The 27,401-nt window shown below is 41.4% G+C and overlaps 1 protein-coding gene across 1 annotated transcript in view; it reads left to right on the forward strand.

Annotated features, from left to right (window-relative positions):
- Positions 1 to 26,864, forward strand: part of TMEM233 (transmembrane protein 233) — a 29,878-nt gene extending 3,014 nt beyond the window's left edge. Inside the window, exon 2 of the mRNA XM_061170168.1 lies at positions 26,724 to 26,864. Within this exon, the coding sequence (XP_061026151.1) occupies positions 26,724 to 26,864 (141 nt within the window). The remainder of the gene's footprint in view (positions 1 to 26,723) is intronic.
- The last annotated feature ends 537 nt before the right edge of the window (positions 26,865 to 27,401 follow it).

Consider the following 27,401-nt stretch of genomic DNA (forward strand, 5'->3'; position numbering starts at 1 on the left):
GATGAAGAGGAAGTGGAAGGGTGTGTAAGAAGAAGGTGGCCCACCAAATGCCAGGTGTGTTCTTTCCCTAGGGAGTCTTGTGATGTTCAATCCTGGCTATTTTCAGATCTTATTCATCTGTAATTTGTGATAAATTGAGGCACTAAATAGTGGTGCTATTCCCCATGGAAGCACTTGGAAATATTGGGGAGTATTTGTGTATCTCAGTGATTTGGGGCACTACTGGCATTTGGGGAGGGGCTAAGAGTATTAATATCCTACAGTGCCGGAGACTGTCGCCCGAATGAAGAACTGACCTACCCCAAACATCAATAGCACCCCAATCAAGAAACACTGGGAGATGATGCAAACTGGTATAAATATTGACAAGGCTCAATATAACTAGTTCCCAGAACTGTAAAAAGAGCCAGCAATCTCAAAACAATCAATATCTTTATTTATTAAACCAAGCCTGAGAAGCCTTCTATAACATCACAGAGTTGAAGTAGGTGCTAGGGGATAATAAAACTACTTTGAAAAATATACATTTGAGAAGAGTATTCTTCAAGCTGTGGGCATCTGTGATCTTTTAACCATCCCGTGCAGAGCTGATAGAGCCCTGGTTGTGAGGCAGTGCACCACCGATGAGAATCAGTACGATATGGTCTGTTGTATTGAAACACTGGTGGGTCAAGCATTGTCAGAGGCAGGGACGTGAAAGTCTTTGCTTCCCCCAAGTACTGAAAGTCTATTTGTTGCAGTGCACTTAACTGTACTCAATTTCAGGGACACATATCTCAAGAATTTCCCCCAGACTGGGCCATTGCTAGCCCATATTGCACATGTGAATTTGAAAATGGCACCCTTCCTCCATACAGATGTAGCACGTGGCTTGGAAAGTAAAGGCCAGGGTGGTTTTCAGGCCTCATTCATTGTGCTCCCGCCCATCCCTGGCTATCTCTGTTTATTCCATCCAAAAGATAGAATGCTGGAGACTATCCACATGGCTTTTACCCTGGAGAAAGAATGTTTGTTCATCCTACAAATATTTATTGAGCATCTATTATATGCCAGGCTCTATTCCAGGCACTGGTATACTCCTTCACCTCTATCAAGTGGTAAATAAGATCAGCAAGTTCTCTGCCCTCTGGAAGAAAAAAGGTTCCAGGCAAGTTGCAGGAGTGTTGGCAAATTTAGCCTATTGGTTTTGTAGCTGGAATTTGCTACCTGGCTCAAGAGACTGGACGTGAGTCCATGCCGAGCCTCCATTTTTTATGATGTTATGATGCAGTCTTTTGCATAGGTGAGCCAATTCGGTTACTCTAAGTGTGGATACAAAATAGCCAATGAGTTTTAATTAGGTGAATTATAAGCCTTCTTTCAACAGAACTTCTCCCTCACACCAACAGAATCTGTCTAGATACCAACCAGTGAGGGTCAAATCCTTTTGTGCTTTTTGCTACATTTGTGATCTCATGCAGCTGTCTCAATCTTTCTGAGGCTTGATTTTTCAACCCTGTAAAATAAGGGTTGTGACAGTACCAACTCAGGGGCTGTTGTGGAGATTAAGCGATAAAAGTTAAATGGTTTCATGGCATTACCTAAAACACAGCTAGAACTCATAAGTATTGATGATGATGATGATGAACTCAATAAGGATGATGATGCATATATTTTAGGGATACAAGCCATTACCTTTTCCAATAGCAGTTTTTCTATTTTTATTGAGACTAGCAAAATTTGATAAAAAATAAAAACAGTGACCAGTAAATGTGTCACTGGAATAAATAACTGCTGTGGTCTAAAAGTAAATATTAATTTCAGACATTCAAGATCTCAAAAAAAATCTGACATATACCTTTTCTCAGAAAGCTATGGGAGGATGTGCTCCCTGAATACAAGGAAGTAAATCAGGAAAGAGAAAGACATAGGGTCCAGAAAATGGCTCCAGCACAGAAAAAAAAAGGCAAAGAGAAATCCTCAAAACAAGGCAACAGGTCTCATAAACCAGCAGAAGATGCAGTTGATAATGGATGATTGATCTGAAGCCATTGTCAAAATCCATTATCTGGACATGGGCTGGCACAGTAAGCCATGGTCCTGCCCAGAGCCTGACCACACCTGCTCTAGAAGACAAGGTCTGTGGTCAAAAAGAAAGTAAATATCCACAGGATGAAAGACAAACCAAACTGGGCGTTCTTTCTATCTGACCCAGGCTCTACCAGTGCTCATCCATCAAAGCTGTGTTTCAGCTGGACTTCAGTAGGTTTAGAAGGGAGTTGTTTTCTGTGTATGTTTTTTGGGGGGGGTTTGGTGGTTTTTTGTTTGTTTGTTTTGGGTTTTGTTGTTGTTTTCAGTGACCAAGGCAGAACTTGGAAATAACAGATCTTGGTCCAGGTAGATGATCCAGGAGGCTTACATTGCTTACAAGTTGAAGCTCTAAATATTGTAGCTCATTGGGTCTCTCAGTGTGATTTCTCTCTCCCTTCTGTGGCTCTTTCCACATCATTGTCAGCTGAGAAATAGGTTATTAAAATTATGGACACCTATGACTTATTTCTTATGAATTCCTGTGCTTGAAGCTCTGAAGAGTGTTAAGATGGTTTCAGATGACAAAGACCTTGCCTGAATTGTGTCAGCTTTGTTGGAAAGCTCTATTATAAATACCCATAGATTTTATTTTTTAATAAATTTATTTATTTTATTTATTTATTTTTGGCTGCGTTGGGTCTTCGTTGCTGTGCGCGGGCTTTCTCTAGTTGCAGCGAGCAGGGGCTACTCTTCATTGCGGTGTACAGGTTTCTCACTGCGGTGGCTTCTCTTGTTGCAGAGCACAGGCTGTAGGCGCGTGGGCTTCAGTGGCTGTGGCACACGGGCTTAGTTGCTCTGCGGCATGTGGGATCTTCCGGGACCAGAGCTCGAACCTGTGTCCCCTGCATTGGCAGGCGGATTCTTAACCACTGCGCCACCAGGGAAGCCCCAATACCCATAAATTTTAGATATGCACATCACCCAAGCAGCCCCTTGCCTGGATGGCTACTCTCATACGTTTCCCCACTATGTGGCAGAGGGTGGCCACTAACATTTGGTATTTGGGAATATAGAGTTTAAACTGCTGTTGGGATCCTTTCAATAGGTCCTTTCAATCTAATAAGTCCTAGATTATTAGAGGTACAAGATGTTAATCTGTGTGTTCCTGTAAAAGAAAACATTTTAAATGACATTTTAATTTACTGATAAAATTTTATAACGGCTTTGTTATAATATGGGTGACATAGATAAAACAAGATTGGCCACTAATGGATGGTTGTTGAAGCTGGGTTATGGGAACATGGAGTTTTGTTATATTATTCTGTTAATTTTTTAATATGTTTGAAAGTTTACATAATAAAAAGTTTTTTTTGTTGTTAAGGAAAAAAGAAAGTCCCTCCCAAAGTTGTTGAACATTGCCCAGATAACAAAACAGCAGCTATTAAATGAGTTGGCAAAACAGGCTATGGTTGAGGTGCAGTTTGTCATTAATTAATAAGCAAACTATGTCTGACTTGTAATGAATTTTTTTTAACTTTTTATTTTATATTGGAGTATAGCCAATTAACAATGTTGTGATAGTTTCAGGTGCACAGCTAAGGGACTCAGCCATACGTATGCATGTATCCATTCTCCCCCAAACTCCCCTCCCACCCAGGCTGCCACGTAACATTGAGCAGAGTTCCCTGTGCTACACAGTAAGGTCCTTGTCAGTTATCCATTTTAAATACAGCAGTATGTACACGTCAATCCCAAACTCCCTGACTATCCCTTCCCCCCATCCTTCCCCTCTGGAAACCATAAGTCTGTTCTCATAAATCGTTCTCTAAGTCTGTGAGTCTGTTTCTGTTTTGTAAATAAGTTCATTTGTACCATTTCTTTTTAGATTCTGCATATAAGAGACATTGTACGATATTTTTCTTTCTCCGACTTGCTTCACTTAGCATGACAATCTCTAGGTCCACCCATGTTGCTGCAAATGGCATTATTTCATTCTTTTTAATGGCTGAGTAATATTCCATTGTATATATCTACCACACCTTCTTTATCCATGACTTATAATGAATTTTAACGATGACTTTGAAGGACACCTTCAACTAGTCCTCAAGAGAAGGCCAGGTAGGAGGGCTCATATCCTAGAACAGTGCTCCTCAAAATTTATGCACTTGTTAAAGCTCTTGTTAAAATGCAGATTTCACTCCTCTTTCCAAGCTCAGCTGGAAAGTCACCTCCTTCGTGAAGCCCTTCTTGATTGCCCTGTTGCCCTCACCCTAGGTTGTACCCACTACACTCTGAACAGATTTCTCTCAGAGTACCTTTCCTTCTCTGCACCAGTGTGTGTATGTGAGCCCCTTGCGATTGCACTGTTAGCCCCAGGAACTTAGCACAATGTTGAGCACATGGTTGGTAAGTAATGTGTGTTTGATGAATGAATGAATGGCGCCAGAGGCCGAAATTTGTTCCTGCCTTTATCTCTGAGGATTACACTCCCTTCCCCTCTCTGTTCTGCGTTTCTGCCAAAACTTTTTTGGAAAATATCCAGGAAACGCAGGCTAATGCCAGGCGTTGCTGAGAAGTTAGCCAAGGCTTGGTTCCCAAGGATGGCTTTCCTGGCTCATCTGGAGCTCACCAGCACCCCACACACTGCAGGCCAGTGGGTCCACCTTTGGACATTGATTTCTGTTCTCAGCTAACACTCTTCAGTCCAAAGCTGCTCATCCAGAAGTATGATGCCTTCAGAGCAGGAGCCTGAATATATCTGAAATCTCCAGTTCTGCAAGTTCAGGAATTAAACCAGATTTTCCAAAACCATGCTTCTCAAACAACTGGTTCTGCCTGATATAAACAAGTTTTATCCAAAAAAAGCGGTAGGGAATACGGGGGAAAATTGAGAAGTCAAATGCTAAGTTAAGCAAAAGTGAACTGTTTCCTTTCCTTGGAGGTCTTGTGAAGCCTTTGGCCAGCCACTGTTTCCTGTGGCTCTTGGATGGTACAGTGTAGCTTGGGACATTTACTAAGCATGTTGCCTAGCATCTTTTGATCCTCAGGCTAATACGCCACAGAACACACTTTGGGAAATACTGTTCTTAATGATACATTGGTTCTCACTTTTAATGAGTTGATCCATTGTTGATATTAGAGTAATAATGCAGGGTGTTTCATCCCTAACATTCTTGCCTAAAGACCCACCTCTCTACCTTTCTTCCAACACAGTTTTTTATTTTCCTGCTCAGATCTTGTGCTTTTATTTTTTTATTGAAGTATAGTTGATTTACAATGTTTCAGGTGTACAGCAAAGTGATTCAGCTTTATATGTATATTCTTTTTCAGATTCTTTTCCATTATAGTTTATTACAAGATATTGAATCTAGTTCCCTGTGCTATACAATAGGTCCTTGTTTATCTATTTTATGTATAGTAGTGTGTATCTGTTAAATCCAAATTCCCAATTTTTCCCTTCCCCCTCTTTTTCCCCTTTGGTAACCATAAGCTTGTTTTCTATGTCTGTGAGTCTATTTCTGTTTTGTGAATAAGTTCATTTGTATCATTTAAAAAAAATTCTACACATAAGTGATATATGATATTTGTCTTTCTCTGTCTGACTTCACTTAGTATGATAATCTCTAGATCCATCCAAGTTGCTGCAAATGGCATTATTTTTCTTTTCTATGGCTCAGTAATATTGTATTATACATACACACACACACACACCCCCCCCACATCTTCTTTATCCATTCATCTGTCGATGGACATTTAGGTTGTTTCCATGTCTTGGCTATTGTAAATAGTGCTGCTATGAACATTGGGGTGCATAGATCTTTTTGAATTAGAGTTTTCACCTTTTCTGGATATATGCCCAGGAGTGGGATTGCTGGATCATATGGTAGCTCTATTTTTGGTTTTTTAAGGAACCTCCATACTGTTCTCCATGATGGCTGCACCAATTTACATTCCCAGCAAGAGTGTAGGAGGGTTCCCTTTTCTCCACACCCTCTCCAGCATTTATTGTTTGTAGACTTTTTGATGATGGCCCTTCTAACTGGTGAGAGGTGATACCTCATTGTAGTTTTAATTTGCATTTCTCTAATAATTAGCAGCATTGAGCATCTTTTCATGTGCCTGTTGGCCATCTGTATGTCTTCTTTGGAGAAATGTCTATTTAGGTCTTCTGCCCATTTTTTGACTGGGTTGTTTGGTTTCTTTGACACTGAGCCCAACACAGATATTTTTAATGTGTCCCCTAGCCAGACTTTTGCTGATGTTCTTCCTCCCTCATTATCTTTTTTTCTACAGGTAGAATTCAGATATTTGTCTTTCTGTTTCCTTTACCCTTTACCTCATGCTTTATATTCCCCAAACTAAAGGACACCCCCTATATTTAACTGCCTCTTCTGATAACTTCATTTGTTCTTTGTTCTGGATAATTTTGATAGTGTGCTATTGCTGTTATTATTATTACATTTGTCCATATGTATTTACTTCTCAAAACATTTTCACATGGACACAATTTCATTTGTTCCTCACAAAATTCCAGCGAGACACAGACGAAAGTGGTTCTCCCCATTTATCCATGAGGAAACAAGGCTCAGAAAGGTGACCCTAGTGGACCAAGTCAAACATGACAGTCGTCACCCCCGTGAAGTTTACAGTCTGGCCTCTTGAAGCATTATAATCAGATGACTATGCTTGCCCTTTGATAGGAGCACAGCTTTGATGTTCTGAGAGCTTTTTCTTTTAATAGACTTGCTGCATTGGTATAAGAAACATTCATGTAATACTCTCCATCAAGCCTGGCAGAATTTCTCTCTAGTTTTTTTATTTTAGTGATAGGCAAAAGGACAACTCTCACTTGTCCTTGAAGATATTTATAGAGAGAAACAGCCCAGAAGCCCAAGAAGGAGACAGATTAGCATGAATAGATGAATGGTGATGACAAGGAAATGTGCCTTATGATCTAAAAGCTTAGTCTCTGAATTCCCAACACTACCTTTAGGCAAAGAAACTTAGGAACAAGCAAAATCTAAACAGGAAACCCCAGAGTCCTCTGAAAACTCAGACACTATTACTAAAAATATTTACTAAGTACCCACATCCATCAAGCTATTTTGATGGAACCTGCTGTCTGAGAGTTTGGGATCTAAGACAATATTGATCTATATAAAGAGAGTTCTTACACCTGGACAGAAGTATCTCCGACTATGTTCAGACATTGATGTAAGTTTGCAGAGGTGTGTGAGTGAGTGTGTGTGTGTGAGAGAGAGAGAAACAGAGGCAGAGAGAGAGACACACACACACAGAGACAGAAAGAGAGAAAACCTTACTTACTTCCTATTAGCCAAATATCTACTAGAGATAAAGGGATGATAAAGATGAGCATGGTTTTGAAAGAGAGAATAGGTGTTTTGAAGAAAAGGGAACATGTTCTAAAATTAGGATTTCAGTATTGGCAACTCAATAGATCAAAATACTGGCAAAGTCGCAATAGCAAATAAAAAATTTAAATACCAGAAATAAACCTAGGAAACAAGCAAGATCTATACAAAGAAAGCTTCACCAAGAGATTAAAATTTTTTAAAAAATTAACTAAATGAAGAGGCATAACGTTACATGTTAGATGTTCATCCCAGCATTAGTTATGAAATGAATTATGAAGTGAGTTAATAAACATGAATCATGGTGCCTGGCTCAGAGGAACTGCTTAATTAATGTTTGTCATTGTTGTGGTTTAAATGTGAAAAATTAAAGCTGGAGATAAGATTGATTCCAACAGAAGAGATTGACTAAGTAAATTATAATACCTCCATTTAGAACATAGAATATTTTATAACTGTTAGAATCATGCTTTTGAGGAATTTTTATGATGCAGGGGAATGTTTAAAGTAAAAGATCAAGTAGGGGAAAAAAGACAATATAAAGTTGTATACACAATAAGATCACACATTCTTACACATTCTGTCAATTAAAAGTATCCACACACCTATATGCACACACACACGCACACACACACACACACACACATATGAACATGCATGGGGGGAAAAGGCTGGAAAGCATTCCAAAATGTCTACAATGATTCTCTCTAAGTGGCAGGAATATGGACAGTGTTATAACTGTAAAGGTTAAGGGCACAAATTCTATTATCAGGTCCACCAGGGTTCGAATCCTGGCTCCCTGCTTGCTGTCATGTGACATTGATGAAGCTAATTAACCTCCGAGCCTCAGTTTCCTCATCTTCAAATTGGAAACAATATCACCTACCTCCAGACTTCCCTGGTGGTGCAGTGGTTAAGAATCCGCCTGCCAGTGCAGGGGACACGGGTTCGAGCCCTGGTCCAGGAAGATTCCACGTGCCGCGGAGCAACTAAGCCTGTGCGCCACAACTACTGAGCCTGCGCTCTAGAGCCCGCGAGCCACAACTACTGAGCCTGCGAGCCACAACTACTGAGCCCACGTGCCACAACTACTGAAGCCTGCACGCCCAGAGCCCGTGCTCCGCAACAAGAGAAGCCACCGCAATGAGAAGCCTGTGCACCGCAATGAAGAGTAGCCCCCGCTCACTGCAACTAGAGAAAGCCCGCACGCAGCAACGAAGACCCAATGCAGCCAAAAATAAATAAATAAATAAATTTATTAAATATATATATATATCACCTACCTCCAAGGGGTTGCCCTGTGAATGCAATAGGATAATATATGCAAAGTACTTGGTAAATCTTGGCTATTATAACTTCAGATTTTACTATAATAAGTTTTTACTATTTTCCAATTTTTCTATAATAAATGTTTAGACTTCATTTCTAGTCAGAAATAAGGATTTTTCTAAAGACAATAAAAATCTTCAGCAAGAAGGAAGAAGGGGTAGTGGTAGATAAGTGAATTCTTCTCCACCTTGAAGGGTGGTTCTACTTCTACATCATACGTTCTTATCAAGCTGAAATGGTCAGCTCTGTAGCTCAGTCAAGACAAATGCTATTTTATTCTGATGTTTTGTTCTAGTCTTGAAAATCTCTAAGGATAGAGAAACCACAGCTTAGCACAGTTTCTGCCCAAAAGAAATGGTTAGAAAATATCAGCCGTTTTGTTGTTTTGGGTCTGATTTTACTGGGGTTTTACCTAAGCAGAAGCTCACCTCCACTAATATAAGCCCACTTTTTTTTTTTTAATTGAGATATAATTGGCGTGTAATTTTGTGTAAGTTTGATGTGTACAACATTTTGATATGATACATTTATGTATTGCAATACGATTGCCATCATAGCATTAGCTAACACCTCTATTATGTCACATCATTATCGTTTCTTTTTTCATGGTGGGAATAATTAAGATCTAGTCTCTTTGATATTTAGAAGTTTGATGTTTATAATACAGTATTGTCTATAATCACAACACTGTGATTAGATCCCCAGGACTTATTTATCTACTAGTTGCAAATCTGTACACTTAACATCTCCCCAGATCCCCAGCTTCCAGCCCCTAGTAACCACCACTCTACTCTGTTTTCGTGACTTTGGCTTTTTTAGATTCCACATATAAGTGATATCATACAGTATTTGTCTTTGTCTGACTTTTCTCACTTAGCCTAATGTCCTCAAGGTCCATCCATGTTGTTGCAAATGGCAGGATTTCCTTCTTTCTCATGGCTGAATAGTATTCCATTGTATGTGTATATATATACCACATCTTTATCCATTCACCTATTGATGGTCCCTTAGGTTGCTTCCATATCTTGGCTTTTGCAAATAATGCTGCAGTAAACATGGGAGTGCAGATATCTCTTCAAGATCCTGTTTTCATTTCCTTTGAATATATACGCACGGGTGGAATTGCTATATCGTGTGGTAGTTCTATTTTTAATTTTTTTCAAAGCCTCCATACTGCTTTCCAGAGTTAAGCCCATTTGTTTGTTCTGTCTCTCACCCACTTAGAGGGCACCTGATGCTCCTGAGATGAGTTCTTCATGCTTTTGAAGGACATGTGGTTCATAATATTTTCCCTTGAGCCACACTATCTCCTCAGTAAGGATCTACCAACAGTAGGAAATGGCAGACACCAGAGAGGATGTCTCCATCACTTCAGACATCCCATGAACCCCCCCAAAAATCTCTTCCACATCTGTGCTTGATTGTGGCAAAGTCCAAGACCCATTATCAATGAGAAGGAAAACAGAGGAGGCAGGATGTGGCAAACAGACATCTGCATGGCCAAAGACAGAGAAAGCCTGGGTCGCCAGGCTTCTCTTCCATTTATGGCCGTTCCTCGCCCCTGCCACCATGGTAGGAAGCCGACTGCGTGACACTTAGCTCTGAAGTTCAAAGAGGAAAGCTGGGAGAAGGAATTCAGACGAGGGAGGAGAGATTTAAGTCAACACAAAGAAACATCACTTGAGTGTGCTCGGTTCCCTTAGAGAAGGTGGCACAGGACCTGGGAGATTTTCAGCTGACATTTCTCAAGGGTAGAAAGCAGGGAACGGGGATTCTCACACATTCGTTCATTCATTCATTCAACAGTTTTTGTATACTTACTATGTGCCAGACACTATGGAGACCAGGTAGATAAATACAGCTGACACTCTGGACATCTGTGAGCTAACAGGTTCTCGTGACTAGAAGCAGTCTACATGTTAGGTCAGCACATTAAACACTCTGCTTCCCCTCAAGAATTCTGAACCACTTAAGAAATAAAACACAGGAAACAAAACAGAGGAGTTGTTTGGAGCATGTGGCTTCAGACCCACAACCAAAGGGATCTACTCTGCCCCCAAATTGGGCAGAATTACCCAATCCTCCATGGGCAGCACAGGACAACCACAGCCTTCCCCTGCTTGTCGAATGGGACAAAGTCTCAGCTCTCTGGCAACTTCCATACGAGTCGGGGAAGACAGACCATACACAGGTTAGCACATAAACGAGATCGCTTCAGAGTGATAAGCACTGTGAAGAGAATAAACAGGGAAGTATGAGAGAAGGATTAGTGAGGGCAGGTCGTGAAGAAAACCTACTTTAGAAAGGGTGATGGGTAAAGACTAAAGGATAAGAACTAGCCAGCCATGGAAAGACCTGGGCAGAGCCAGGAGGTGCAAAGGCCCTGGGGTGGAATAAGCTTTGTGTGTTCCAGGGACATATGCTATGACATCTATGTCATCCATTTAAAATGGATTTAACTCCCCCAGGAAGGAATCCCAGAATAAGCCACAAAATAGAAAGGTAGGGCTCTGTTATCCAGTGGGATGTCACACAAGAACTCTTAACAGACCATTACTTTGCTTTAGTCTCAAGCCAGCCTGCTCCCAGATTTAGCATCAATTCTTTTTTTTTTTTTTAAAGATAGGCACTTTTATTTATTTATTTATTATTTTTGGCTGTGTTGGGTCTTCGTTTCTGTGCGAGGGCTTTCTCTAGTTGCAGCGAGCGGGGGCCACTCTTCGTCGCGGTGCGCGGGCCTCTCACTGTCACGGCCTCTCTTGTTGCGGAGCACAGGCTCCAGACGCGCAGGCTCAGTAGTTGTGGCTCACGGGCCCAGTTGCTCCGCGGCATGTGGGATCCTCCCAGACCAGGGCTCGAACCCGTGTCCCCTGCATTGGCAGGCAGATTCTCAACCGCTGCGCCACCAGGGAAGCCCTTAGCATCAATTCTTGGTTTACTCTTACTTCGACCGTCATTCCAGATTAGAACAATTATTCAAAGTTAATTTGGTCCCTGAAACATGGATCTATTTTTGTCTGGATCCCAGTTTCCCTGGGCATTAATGACCTGTGCATTTAAATGGGGCTTACATTTATACACAATAGCCCAGGATTCATTGGTTTTTATCCCTCCCTGCTAAATCAACTCCCCACAGAATTCCTTTCCATATTTCTAGGAGATGTTTCTCACATGCTCACACAAAAGTCTAATCTGCCGTTAACACGTGCAGGCCTGGCTGCTGCTTCCGGTGGGCTCTGGGGTAACCGCCAGGCGCCCCCATGCTGATTCTAAGCCCTGCCACCATCTCTTGCCAGATCCTGCCAGTTTCTTTGGGCTCCATCATTGATCCACTGGAGCCCTCAATGTGCAAAAGCTCTATCACTTGGTCTTGTTTCTTTAAAAACAAAGCAGTGTACAACTTAGTGGGTTTTGGTGTCAATATATTCACAAGGTTGTGCAATCATCACCACTGTTTAATTCCAATAAATTTTTACCACCCCTAAAAGGAATCCCATTCCCATTAGCAGTCACTCCCTATCCCCTTGTCCTTCCAGATCCTGGCAACCACTAATCTATTTTCTGTCTCTGTGAATTAGTTACTGTGGATATTTCATATAAATGGAATCATACATTATGTGATCTTTCATGTTTGGCTTTGTCAGGGAGGGGAAATTTTCCCCCTCTACCCCTCTTGAGCTCTTGTGGCTGGACTAATAATAAAATTGACACAAGACAGATTAACAGGAGAAAAAGAAACAAATTTTAATTTGTGCACACAGAGTTCCCTAGAAATGGGACCAAAGAAGTGGCCAAGGTAGGCAGCTTTTATACCTTTCAGACAAAGAAACAATAAATTTGTGAAGAAGCGACAGGACAAACTTAGGTTTTGGGTATTCAGTTAGTAAAGAATCTGAACAGGGTTTGGGCTTGGGCTAGTAAATTTTAAAAGAAACAAGGACATTTGAGTTGATTCCATTTGGGGGTCTGTTATAAATAATGCTGCTATGAATATTCGTGTACAACTTTTGTGTGAACGTAGGCTTTCCATTTTCTTGGGTATATACCTAGGAGTGGAATTGTCAGGTCATATAGTAACTCTGTGTTTAACTTTTTGAGGAACTGCCAGTTGCTTCTTTTTTCGAAAGCAACTGCACCATTTTACATTCCCACTAGCAATGTAAGAAGCTTCCAGTTTCTCTACATCCTCAGTAATACTTGTCATCGCCTGTCTTCGTTATTCTAGCCAACCTAGTAGGTATCTTGTTGTGGTTTAGATTTGCATTTCCCTGATGATTGATGAGATTGAGCATCTTTTCATGTGCTTATTGGCTGTTTGTATATCTTATTTGGAGAAATGTTTATTCAGATTCTTTGCCCATTTTTAATTGTTTGTCTTTTTATTGTTGAGTTGTAAGAGTTCTTTATATATTCTGGATACAAGTCCTTTATCAGATATCTAACTTGCAAATATTTTCTCCTCTTTTAGTGGGTGGTCTGGGCCTTGTTTCTTTCACTTGCTTTGTGACCCTTGTTGGAGGGAACTATCTGCGTGTTGCAAAGTTTTTAGCGAAACCCTTCCTTTTTTGCTTGTAGCCTTTCTCTCCTTTGGCTTGCGACGTGAACACTAGGCTGGCAGTAGATTCAAAGGCAGACGCTGTGAGGGTTCAGGCTCTGTACTCAGCTCCTGGGCTCAGATCCCAGCTCCATCCCTTCACCTAATTTCTCTGGGTCTAGGTTTTCTCACCTCTACGACGGGAATGTTAACGCAGACCTCTCTGCATTGTTTTCAGAATTATGTGAGATAATGCTGGGCCCTTTTATACTCATCTCAATTAAGTCTCACCACCAACCTGTGTTGTAGGTACTATTATCCCCATTTTACAAGTGAGGAAAACTGAGGTTCAGATCCATCCTTCCAAGGCTTTATTCTCCTTTGGGTTCAGCTGCTACCATATTAAAGATCCATATATCTGTTGTATAACGTCTGTAATAAAATTGGGCAGAGCACAGTTCACATACACACATACAAATGTTGGGAGGGTAGGTTCCATTTAAGTGAAAAATCGTCAGTGACTCTGGCCTATGAAGTGAAGGCTAAAGAACTAAAGTTCCTTCATGAGTGCTTGACCTCGAGCCAAAAATTCTTTCTTCTGGTCATTCAGACAGCAAACCCGTGTCTGCCATTCTAAGGCAGAAGCGCACCCTTCAGAACTCTGACACAGAAAGTTAGGTGACTCAGTTTACCCTTTGTTCTGCCAGTACCAAAATAACAGGTCGTCTTGGTTGGTCAGAAAGTTATGCTGGTCGATTGTTTTGTTTTGGTGTCTGTTTGCTTTGCTTGTGGATTTGTTTGGTTTTCTGACCTCATATAAGGGAATTAAAGGAACCCTAAGTGCCTTCCATTAGGGACTAGAAATGGAGTGGTGAGTAAAGAGAGACGTGGTGTCTGCCCTCATGGAGCTCACAGTAACACACACTCAAGTCAATAAGCAACAGAGTCAGTAACCGTGAGTCACACCAAGAGCTGTTGACCAAGAAAACGCAGAAGCCTGCAAATAAGAAAAGAGTTCATTGGGATGTTAGGAATTGCAATTCAGGAGACATAGATTCAGTTGAAACTGAAAGAGTGTTCCAGGGAAGAGAAAGAGTCAGGGGCTTATAAAGGCAAAAGCCACAAGGCTGTTAAAGTTGTCTGGCAGGAATTATGATTGATTCTGACTCAAGAAAGGAAATAGCTTGTCCTGAAGGGATGGACTGACATGAGTTATTTTAGGGTAAGTGTCTGATAAGTATCTGGAGTTTCTGGAACAGCAGGCAGATGTTCTGGATGCTACATTAAGACGTAAGTGGTTGAATCTAAAGAAGAGTGGATATATGTATATGTATAACTGATTCACTGTGCTGTACACCTGAAACTAACACAATATTGTAAATCAACTATACTCCAATAAAAATTAAAAAAAAATTTTTTTTTTTTTAAAAATCACCTTCTTTGAAACCATAATTCAAAAGGAGTCATGTACCACAATGTTCATTGCAGCTCTATTTACAATAGCCAGGACATGGAAGCAACCTAAGTGTCCATCCACAGATGAATGGATAAAGAAGATGTGGCACATATATACAATGGAATATTACTCAGCCATAAAAAGAAACGAAATTGAGTTACTTGTAGTGAGGTGGATGGACCTAGAGTCTGTCATACAGAGTGAAGTAAGTCAGAAAGAGAAAAACAAATACCGTATGCTAACACATATATATGGAATTTAAAAAAAAGAAAATGGTCATGAAGAACCTAGGGGCAAGACGGGAATAAAGACGCAGACCTACTAGAGAATGGACTTGAGGATATGGGGAGGGGGAAGGGTAAGCTGGGACAAAGTGAGAGAGTGGCATGGACATATATACACTACCAAATATAAAATAGATAGCTAGTGGGAAGCAGCCGCATAGCACGGGGAGATCAGCTCGGTGCTTTGTGACCACCTAGAGGGGTGGGTTAGGGAGGGTGGGAGGGAGGGAGATGCAAGAGGGAAGAGATATGGGAACATATGTATATGTATAACTGATTCACTTTGTTATAAAGCAGGAACTAACACACCATTGTAAACTAATTATACTCCAATAAAGATGTTAAAAAAAAAATCACCTTCTTTGAGAAAAGGTATTATATTAGCAAACAACATTAAGAATAGGGAATTATGCGTTGATTATGTCTTTGTTCTCAGAAGAATGATAATTGACCTGGATATGGTTAAACAAGTAATATTATGAAATAATTCAAATGCAAAGGAGGTAGAAAGATTAAATAAAATGCCTGACTGTTAAAAAAAAAAAAAAAGACATAAGTGGTCAAAGTTCAGATTCCATCCAGGCTGAGATGTGCATAAGTTACACTTTCTTAGTGGCCTTGAGAGCTCTCTTAGCAATCCCAGCTCCATTTTGATTGTCCTTTTCCAGAGCCGTGAAGGAAACAGACCAGGGCTGAGTCAGAGCCTAGGTCAAGGGACCTGCTTAGGATGGGGTGACCTGAGAAGGCTGCCCTGAGGAAGCTGACATGTAAGCTGAGACAGGAGGAGTGAGCAGACATTGGCCACAGGAGACGGACAGGGAAGAGGGCTCCGAGCAGAGGAAGTAACGTAGGCGGGGACCAGGGCCCGGAAGGAGGCAGGGGGTGAGCAGGGAGGAGGGCTCCAGAAGAGGCTGGAGAAGCATGCCACGGGCCAGGCCTTGGAGGGCTTGGAAGGCCACAGTTGAGAATGAGAATATGAGTCTCTCCCCAAGGGCAAGGGGAGCCAACGATGGGCGGCCGCTCAGAGCTTCCAGTCGCATCCCCTCACATGCTTTATGCCCTCTTCTCGTAGACCATGATCAGATATCAGGAGCTTTCCAGAAAAGCCACTTTCCACTAAGGTGTCACTGACTGCTAAGGCGTCACCCTGCTACCTGTCCCAAGTGACAGAAATGTACCTTCTATGCCATACCAAGGAGGAAGGGGACTTAATGGTGGAACTCGTGATTTTTATTGAGGTCTTTTTTTCTTAACACTGGGAAAAATCATGAAGGAGAGCAACTGGGCAAGGGGATGTGGGCTCTACCGAAGTATATTTAATAGCTCATTTGTTTTCATCTTCCTCAGTTGGCATATGACATCATAATATCAATATAATAGCTCATACTTATTGGTACTATTTCCCAACCACTGGTCTAAGCACCTACGTGTATTAATTTACTGAATCCATAATGACCAGGAAGCCAAAATAAAAAATAACTGACAATGTCTTCCATTGTTATTATTTGGTGTTTGGGGGCTAGTTTTATTTGAGGGTGAACGTGGAAATTCTGAGCACATTTGGTGGTAGAAAAAAACAAAGAAAATGAATGAGTTTTTGTCAGGGAGATCAGTAGCTCAGATGAGAGATATATTTGCCGCAGTTTTTTAATCAGTGGCCAAATTTTTATTAAATTAGAATCAAGTCAGCTATCTGGTGTTGGGTTATCAATAATGCATTAAATCTAGCTCTTGGGTTTTGGGGGACATAATGAAGTAGTTATTGTAAGGGCTTTGTCAATGAATTTACTGTCTTTTGCTTAAGTTTGTAGCCCCTTAGCAAGTTGCCTTTGATAACAGAAACATTATTTGCTTCCCTCTCTCTGAGTCTCAGTGTTCTCATCTGTAAAATGGGGGATAAAACGCTTTGTTCCCTTGAAGTTACTGTGAAGATGCAATTATATGATGCACATAAAGTGATTAGGTCAGGGCCTGGCACAGGATAAGCACTCCATAAATATTACCTATTATTTTAGCATGATAATTCATTATTGTAACTATCATAGCCCCTGGCTTCACCTCCAGTCTCATCTCATGTTCCTTCCTCTCTCCCTCCCTCCCTCCCTCCCTCCCTCCCTCCCACCACCCCATTTTTCTTACCTTAGTAATATTCTGTAATCTTGTTTATTTGCATGTTTGAGTATTTATTTTCAGTCTTTACCAGAATGTAAGCTCCATGAGGGCAGGGAACAGTGCCTGGCACATAGTTGGTGCTTAATAAATAGTTTTTGAGTGAATGAATGAACGAATGGCTGTCCATCAGGATAGTGGTTCTCAACTCTTCTCAGAATGACCTGAGAAGCTTTCCAAAAAATTACTGATTTGGGAGTCTTATCCCCAGAGATCCTAATTCAGGTGATCTGGGATGGGGCTTGGGCATAGGAATTTTTATGGGCATTTTTGGGACATAGGCAATTCTAAGGTACAGCCACCAATATAGGGAATATAAAAAGTATAACTTTAGAGAGTTTCAATTCCGATCTTCACCTGGCAGCCACCCCATAGGTGATGCTGTCTCAGCTGGTATCATCATGTGGAATGCAGCAAGAGTTCTGCTGTAAAGACCAGAGGGAATAGACAAAGCACTTTCCATATTTTCCTGGCTCAGGACAAGAGAGCAGCTGTATCATTGATGTAAAGTGTCACAAATTCCCAGAACATTGGACCCATTGGTGTTCAACTCCAGTTATCACAATTTACGGGGTTATTCTGGGTGTCTCCTTGGAAGTGTGGATGCCGGAAATTACCTGTACCTTCTGACAGGTAGCCAGGAGGCTTGGCTGCATGGCCTCACAACAGAGTCTTGCTGGTCCCTGCTGCAGCCTTCTTGAGATTGGGCATAGAGACAGTCTCCCTCATTTCTGGCTCCTGAACAACTTTCCTGCCAGGGTGTTTGCGTATCATGTGTCCATCCAGGGAAGGGACGTATAAATAAGCTTGAAATTACTAGATGCAGTGAGCATGACGTCACTAGTATTTACTACAGGAGAAAGGAACTTGCCCACTTTTCTGTCCAAGTGTGACCTTTGCTGGCTCGAGGCAGCTGACCAAGACCTGGAAGCTCTTTTTAGGTTTTGTAATGACTTATATTTTGCCAGCACAAGCCCAGGCTCACAGACAAGGGAAAAGGCACCACTGGGGACTCTTGAGCACCTTATAAAATGTATGAGGACAGCCCACTTGTTCTACATGCTGAGAAATGTTCATTTGACTCGCAGTGGAAGATAAAAACTGGAAAGAATCTAAAGGTCCTTCATTTTTTTTAAAAAATAAATTTATTTATTTATTTATGTTTTGGCTGTGTTGGGTCTTCGTTGCTGCTCGTGGGCTTTCTCTAGTTGCGGCAAGAGGGGGCCACTCTTCGTTGCGGTACACGGGCTTCTTATTGCGGTGGCTTCTCATTGTGGTGGCTTCTCCTGTTGTGGAGCACGGGCCCCAGGCCTGCGGGCCTCAGCAGCAAGGCTCAGTAGTTGTGGCTCACAGGCTTAGTTGCTCCGCGGCATGTGGGATCTTCCCGGACCAGGGCTCAAACCCTTGTCCCCTGCATTGGCAGGTGGATTCTTAACCACTGCACCACCAGGGAAGTCCCTCTAAAGGTCCTTTTTAACATACTTTGCAGGGTGAACAGAGACAGTAAATTGCTATCTAGCACCTTAAAATAAGGGTCGTCGGTTTATGAAATTATGAGGAAGTCTCACAGCTTGGAAAGGAACTCTGGGCAATATCCAAATGCCACAAATCTAGGTTAAAAGACAATGAACATGGACATGGAGAGAGGGTGTGACTTACAAAGGGTAACGTGAGAGAATTCCTTTTTTTTTTTAATTGAAGCATAGTTGATTTAGAATGTGTTAATTTCTGCTGTACAGCAAAGTGATTCAGTTATATATATATATACACACACACACATATATATACAATCTTATTTTTTTTAAATAAATTTATTTATTTATTTTTGGCTGTGTTGGGTCTTCGTTTCTGTGCGAGGGCTTTCTCTAGTTGCGGCAAGCGGGGGCCACTCTTCATCGCGTTGCGCGGGCCTCTCACTATCGCGGCCTCTCTTGTTGCGGAGCACAGGCTCCAGACGCGCAGGCTCAGTAGTTGTGGCTCACGGGCCCAGTTGCTCCGCGGCATGTGGGATCTTCCCAGACCAGGGCTCGAACCCGTGTCCCCTGCATTGGCAGGCAGACTCTCAACCACTGTGCCACCAGGGAAGCCCGCATTCTTTTTTTTTATATTCTTTTCCATTATGGTTTATCATGGGATATTGAATATAGTTCCCTGTTCTATACAGTAGGACCTTGTTGTTTATCCATTCTATGTATAATAGCTCACATCTGCTAACCCCAACCTCTCACTCCATTCCTCTCCCAACCCCTTCCCCCTTTGCAACCACAAGTCTGTTCTCTATGCCTGTGAGTCTGTTTTTACTTCATAGATAGGTTCATTTGTGTCATATTTTAGATTCCACATATAAGTGATATCATATAGTATTTGTCTTTCTCTTTCTGACTTACTTCGCTTAGTATGATATTCTCTAGGTCCATCCATGTTGCTGCAAATGGCATTATTTTGTTCTTTTTTATGGCTGAGTAATATTCCAGTGTGTGTGTGTGTGTGTGTGTGTGTGTGTGTGTGTGTGTATGTGTATGCCACATCTTCTTTATCCATTCATCTGTCGATGGACATTTAGGTTGTTTCCGTGTCTTGGCTATTGTGAATAGTGCTGCTGCTATGAACATAGGGGTGGTGCATGTATCTTTTTGGAATTATAGTTTTGTCTGGATATATGCCCAGGAGTGGGATTGCTAGACCATATGGTAATTCCATTTTTAGTTTTCTGAGGAGCCTCCATACTGTTTTCCATAGTGGCTATACCAACTAACATTTCCACCAACAATGTAGGAGGATTCCCTTTTCTCCACACCTTCCATGAGAGAATTTCTTTGTGGTGATGGTCACTCCAATCCACATGGGACAAAATTTCATAGCACAATACACACACCAAAAAAAAAAAGGAGTACATGTGAAAACTGGTGAAATCTGAATAAGGTCTATAACTGAGTTAATAATATCATACCAATGTCAATTTCCTGGTTTTGACCAAGTACTATGGTTACTTAAAATATTATCATTGGAGACTTCCCCAGTGGCACAATGGTTAAGAATCCACCTGCCAATGCAGGGGACACGGGTTCGAGCCCTTGTCTGGGAAGATCCCACATGCTGAGGAGCAACTAAGCCCGTGCACCACAACTACTGACCCTGCGCTCTAGAGCCCTTGAGCCACAACTACTGAGTCCATGTGCCATAACTACTGAAGCCCGCACGCCTAGAGCCTGTGCTCCACAAGAGAAGCCACCGCAATGAGAAACCCGCGCACCGCAACGAAGAGTAGCCCCTGCTCACTGCAACTAGAGAAAGCCCGCATGCAGCAAAGAAGACCCAATGCAGCCAAAAATTAATAAATAAATTTATTTTTAAAAAAAAGTATATATATATATATCATCATTAGGGGAAGCTTGGTGGAAGGTACATGGGAACTCTTGGTATTATCTTTGTAACTTTTTGTGAACCTTAAACTACATCAAAATAAAAGTTATGAGACTTCCCTGGTGGCGCAGTGGTTGAGAATCCACCTGCCAATGCAGGGGACATGGGTTCAAGCCCTGGTCTGGGAAGATCCCACATGCCACGGTGCAACTAAGCCCGTGTACCACAACTACTGAGCTTGCACTCTAGAGCCCATGTGCCACAACTACTGAGCCGGTGTGCCACAACTACTGAGCCAGTGTGCCACAACTACTGAAGCCCTCACTACTAGAGCCCGTGCTCTGCAACAAGAGAGGCCCTTGCAATGAGACGGCCGCCCACTGCAGCGAAGAGTGGCCCCTGCTCGCTGCAACTAGAGGAAGCCCGTGTGCAGCAATGAAGACCCAACGCAGCCAAAAACAAACAAACAAATAAATAATTAATTAATTTAAAAATATATGTTTAAAAAATAAGTAAATAGAAGTTATAATTTAGGGAAAAAGACAATGGAGCAGGCGAAACTGGGAGAAAATTTTGCAACACACCTAACAGATTAATGTATATTATCTTTTGTGCTATTCATAGAGTTGCCACTAGCCACATGTGACTATTGAGTATTTGAAATAGTGCCATAGTTTTTAATGATAATAGTTCGGATGTGTTGGGTTAAATAAAGTATATATTATTAAAGTTAAGTTTGCCTTTTTAATGTGGCTACCAACAAATTTTAAGTTACATATGTGGCCCCCATTATAGTTCTTTTGTACAGTGCTGACCTATAATATATAAAAAGTTCCTGCAAATCAATAAGAAAAAGACAAACCGATAGAAAACTAGACAAAAGATACAAGTATAAAATTCATCAAGAAGAAATACATTTGACAAATAAACATCCATACATACATTTGTTAATTCAACAAGTATTTACTGATCTCCAGGCACTGTATTAGTCACCAGGGAGAGTTTTAAATAAACTGATCTGAGAAGACCTCTCTCAGGAGGTGACATTTGAGTGGAAGTGTGAATTTGACTTAGTTTCATTATTAATCAAGAAATGTTATTTAGAGATTCTTTTTCACCTGTTAAAATGGCAAAAATAGATTGATAATGTACAGTGTTAGCAAGGTTGTGGAGGAAAGGACACTTAAATACTGTTAGTGGGAATATAAATTTATATAGCTTTTTTGCAATGCAATTTGACTGTGTCTCCAAATGTAAATACATCTACCCTTTGACTCTGTAATCCCGTTCCTAGGAATCCATCCTAAGAGGCTCAAATGTGTACAAAAAATATGAATGAGGGTGTCCACTGCAGCATATTATGTAATTGCCACAAACTTTAAATAACTGAAATGTCTTTTGGTGAGGTGTGACCATTTAAGTGACCACTACAAAGCCATTAAAAAGAATGAGACAACTATACTTGCTACTTTTCTGTAAGTTTGAAGTTGTTTGAAAACAAAAAGTTACCCACCAAAAATGCATCATGACAAATTAAGATTTTCCCCAAGAATCAAGGATAATGCAACATTAGGGAGTTTACCAATATACTTTAAAGCATGACTGGAGAAAGAAAACAGGAATGAGATAGACCCAGAAGCACTAGCTTGGAAAGCCACCCACCCTATAACAAGTGGAAAAAAACAAGTTTCAGAACAAGTGTAGTATAATACTATTCACATTTTTAACTAAGAGGAAAAGAAAAAAATGAAAAACTCTGAGAGAGAGAGAACCAAACTAGCTACGTGACTTTGGGCAAATCATTTTAACTTCTCTGTGCCTCAGTTTTCCCATCAGTAAAATGAAAACAAAGCATCTGCCTCACTGGGTTGTTATGAGGACTAATGAGATAACCCTTGAAAAGTATTTAACACAGTGTCTCATACATAATAAATGCTCAATAAATGTTATCTGTTACTATCATTTTGTCAAAGAAAAACTCAGAGGCCAAAGCAATTAGAAAAGAAAAAATTTTATTTGAAAAGAAATACAAGGAAGTCCAGCCTGTAAATGACCAGCCAGCCAAATAAAAAGCACAGCACAAGTATGTAAAGGAAACAAATGCAAAATTGCCAAGGTTACCAAGTTTTACATTAATTTGTTCATGATTAAAAAACAAAGCAGAACGGTATCTTTCTCAAAAGATTACATATCCGCAAAAGAAGTGACCTGGGTTTAGGCATCCACATAGCAAAAGGCAAGGATGAAATTCTTTGCCAAGACTTAGGGGAAATACTCAAGATTTCAATATCAGAGGGATGCCAGCTAGATAGACTAACCTGTTGTTCTTGGTTTAATCTCAGGATACAAATTGCTATTTCTTTCTCATGACTGTGATACATGATGTGCTTAGTGATAATGAAAACAGGAGAAAGTGTCAGTTGTTTTCCTTTCTTATTATTCATGGGAAAAAAATCTAGAAGCAAACGTACCACACTGTTATCTTTGGGAAATAGAATTGGGAGAAGAGCTTACTATTTACTGTATATGTTTCTGTAGCATTTGAATGCTTTACATGTTCACAAATTTCATTCATAATTTTTGAAAGAACTAAGAAGATCATATAAATTTTAAATATTGAAGCCATCCCTTGTTTCTTTTTAGTTCTTCCACAGCAGATGGGATAGTTTGCTTTTTAAGCTCTTCAGAAAAAGATTTATAAGCCATGCATTTTTCTCTAAAAGCCATTTCTACCACTTCAGTCTGTAGCATCTGCCAGGAGACACTTAATATGCAATTCCAGTTGGGAGAGAAAAGAATTACAGCCAATGAATTGGGGGGGGTAATTAATCCTTCCCTGCTTCATTGTTAGATGATGACCCTGAAGCCGAAGCCCCACACCAGTGAAGTCCTTTAGAGTAGAAATCTGGGAGTTCTAAGATATCCCACCCTCATCCCTCCCCCCATATCCTTACATCTACCCAGCAGATTTACCCATGGGCAGCCCCGTCTTCAAGAACCAGAGGAAGAAACAAATTCATAAGAGGACTCCTGGGGAGGAAAGAGTCCACAGTTAATACTGAAAGAGGCTTTTCATCTGTTTTTCAAGCTAACCATGGACCCATTCCTGGAATGACTCAACATCTCCCTTATGAGCCCCAGAGGGATGGTGAATTGCAGAGAGGAGGGTCACATACAAGATGCCAGACTGGCAGCAGGTGATGAAGGTTGGGCAGGATTCGCTCATGTCTTGCACTCAAATCCCCCTTAGCTAGGCACCAGCATGACTCTGCTGACCTGCAGCAGACAAGCCAAGTGGCCTGGGTAGCCCCCATCTCACCTGTGCTCATGGGCAATGCACAGATGTAGATGTACCCTTCAACATGGCACACATTGGCTGTTCTTCCCACTTTCGTTGTCACTGCTGTTGAGAACATGAAACTGGTTTTTCATCCAAACAGCCAAGAGTTGACAATGTTTGTGGGGAGACCGGCGGGGGATGTCTCATTATTTTTTCTCTGGTTACAGCAAAACACAAACACCACCAGAACTAATCTGAAAACTGGGTTTTCCAAGGTAGCATGATAGAATAATGATCATTTTAGGAGGGTCTGAATCTACATAATTTTAAACTGATCATGAACTCACAATTTGGGGTTCTAGGATTCTATGCACTGACTTTGATTGTGAAGCCTCTAGAACAAAGTTTCCCCAACTTGGGTCCCCAGATTCTATTCTGTCAAGGGGTAGAGATTGATCACCCGTAATTCTCATAAGTAGCCCAGATGATTCTATGGCACACCAAGGATCTCAGCTTTAGAAGAAGAATAAAACAGGCAGTGGCAATTCACAATAAAAGGTAACATGTATTGAGCATATATTATGTCCTGGACCAATGCTAACCACTTTGCGTGCATTAACTCATTAGCACCTCTAATGTGAAGGAGGTATTGTTACTATTGCTCCCAATTTACAGATGAGGACACCGAGGCTTAGAAAGCTTGATAATTTGCTCTAAATCTCACAGCTGATAAGACATGGAATTTGAACTCAGATCTCTCTGCGTTTAGAGCCCATACTCTGTGACACACTTCCTTGGGTTAAATCTTAAGATGGTAAGCATCTTGACCTTGCAGGATGTTAAGGATAGCTGTCTAGACCAAAGCTTTTCAATCCTGAGACTGCCAGATACTGTGGCAGCAACCCAAGTATCCATCAGTGAATAAGCAGATAAACAAAATGTGGTCTATCCATAAAATGGAATATTAGCCTTAAAAAGGAAGGAAACTCTGACACATGCTACCACATGGATGAACCTTGAGGACATTATGCTAATTGAAATAAGCATGAAAAGACAAATATTCTATGACTCCACTCATATAATGCCCCTAGCATAGTCAGATATATAGAGACAACATAAAATGGTGGTTGCCAGGGGCTGGAGGCTGGGAAGAACGAGGAGTTGGTGTTTAATTGAGGACAGAGTTTTAGTTTGAGACGATTGATTATGGTGATGTTTGCACAACAGTGTGAATGTACTTGGCGCCACTGAATTGTACACCAAAAATGGTAAATTTTATGTTAGGCACGTTTTACCACAATTAAACAAAAACTGGTGTCTGGTTCCTGCACCGGTTAAATCAGAGTCTCTCCAGAATAGGGCCCAGCTATCTGTATTTTTTTAAAATATACTATCCAAGTGTTTCTAATGGGCACCCAGGGTTAAGAACTCCAGAATTCAGGGTACAGAATTGTGGAGCTCACCCTGCTGGCAGTCCCTGGCATCGTTGCAAGTTCTCACTCGCCCTTTCACACAAGAGGCCTAAAAGCAAGACTCACTGGGAAAGGCGAGTCTCCTAGCCTGTTGCTGACTAAGGTGGCCGGGTCCAAGAATTAATGGAAGGTCCTGGAAGCAGAAAGCTCTGTGGTATACTGGGTGTTTCTCTGGCTTGTAATTGTCTGCATATGCCTCATTCCCCTTAATAGTCGACGAAGAAAGGTGATTATTACTGAAGTGCTGAGCTTTCAGGATCAAGAATAGAGTTCCCACAGAAACCTACAGTTCATGGCGTGGATCAGGTCACTCTGTCCCTAACTTATAAATGCATATTTCCAGTCTTATTTGAGCTGCAGCATGACTTTTGGGGAATTCTCAGCAATGGGAGTTACGATAAAGAGAGCTTATTATAAGAGAGAAGAATGGTATCTGGCCTCCAGCTCAGCAACAAGGATTCTCTGAGCACCTCTACTTTGCCTGGGACTCCAAGATGCCCTCAATGAACTCATATTCTGTAGGGAAATGGATGTATTCATTCACCCATTCAGCCAATACATATTTCTTGAGTCCCTGCAATGGCCCAGACATTGCTCAGAGGGACACAGAATCTGATTCTGGGCCTTTGCACAAGGATAATCTGCTGAGCCCAGTGATACCCTGAAGTTGCTGGTTCATGGGGAAGCCTGGGGTAACTCAGAGGAGAGGCCAGGATGGCTGGGACATTGGGGACGGGTAGCTGCTATTTACCAACCAGTACAAAAGTATTCCAATATTTTAACAGCTGGGAAAGCTGTATGAGTAGGTGCCAGATGAATGGCAGCTTGGCTTGGGCAAAGAGGTGAACAGTTCAGACAATGTCCCTGACCTTCTTGTGTAGGAACAGGCAATCTTTTTCTGTCATAGACCAACTAGTAAATATTTTAGGATTTGGTAGACAGTATGCTCTCTGTCCCAGCTACTCAACTCCGTTGTTGTAACATAAAAGCAGCTACAGACAATAGTAAACAAGTGGTTGTGACTGCATTCCATACAGACTTTGTTTATAAAAACAGCAGGCTGGATTTGGCCTATGGGCCATAGTTTGCAAACCCCTCTTCTAGTGGATGAGACAGATATACCCATTCATCCTTTCATCATACAAATATTTATCACGCATCTTCTACATGACAGATATTGCATTGGGCACTGGTATTCTGTGCTGAAAAAGATGGAATGGTCCCTGCCCACAAAGCACTTAATGGGAGAGGCCAAATCAGTCTTTTCAATATGCTACGGTAAATATTACGATGAAAGTAATCAGGAAATACAGAAGAGGAAGTTAACTCAGACTGGGAGTTCAGGGAAGACTTCCTGGAGGAAGTGGTAACCATGCCACCTGCTCAGATCAGCCTGGGAAGCCATATCTTTCCCTGTGAGTTGTCATCACCAGCTCTTCCCTTGTGTCCTCCAGTCTCTGAACAGCTACAATGATGGAGACATCGAAGGATCCAAGCGGCTTGGGAGGAATGCCAAGTGGGTGGCCTTCGCCTCCATCATTATTGGCCTTCTCATCATTGCTATTTCTTGTGCAGTTCACTTCGCACGAAAGTAAGTAGGCTTTTTTAATCCCTCCCAATGTAAAATGTCTTTTCTTTTTTGTTTTAATTTATTTTTTTAAATTTATGTATTTGGCTGCACCAGGTCTTAGTTGCGGCACGTGGGATCTTTAGTTGCGGCATGCGGGATCTTTTAGTTGCAGCATGCAGGATCTTTAGTTATGGCATGTGAACTCTTGGTTGCGGCATGTGGGGTCTTTTAGTTGCGGCATGCGGGATCTTTAGTTGTGGCATGTGATCTCTTAGATGCAGCATGCGGGATCTAGTTCCCCGACCAGGGATGGAACCCAGGCCCCCTGCATTGGGAACACGGAGTCTTAGCCACTGGACCACCAGGGAAGTCCCCTAAAATGCCTTTTCTTGAATGTCCACTGGAATCAACTAGGATAGGTTAGATTGTGCTCAGTAACAAACAATCCCAAACAAAAGGGTTTTCATTTTTCCTCACTGCTGTTCCATGGGCCATGTAGGTTTGTGGAAGGTCTCTCCTCCACACAGTCACTCAGGGTCCAGGCTATCTGAAACTCCACCAT

Source organism: Eubalaena glacialis, chromosome 15 (genome assembly GCF_028564815.1).
Source record: "Eubalaena glacialis isolate mEubGla1 chromosome 15, mEubGla1.1.hap2.+ XY, whole genome shotgun sequence".
NCBI classification, from domain to species: Eukaryota; Metazoa; Chordata; class Mammalia; order Artiodactyla; family Balaenidae; genus Eubalaena; species Eubalaena glacialis.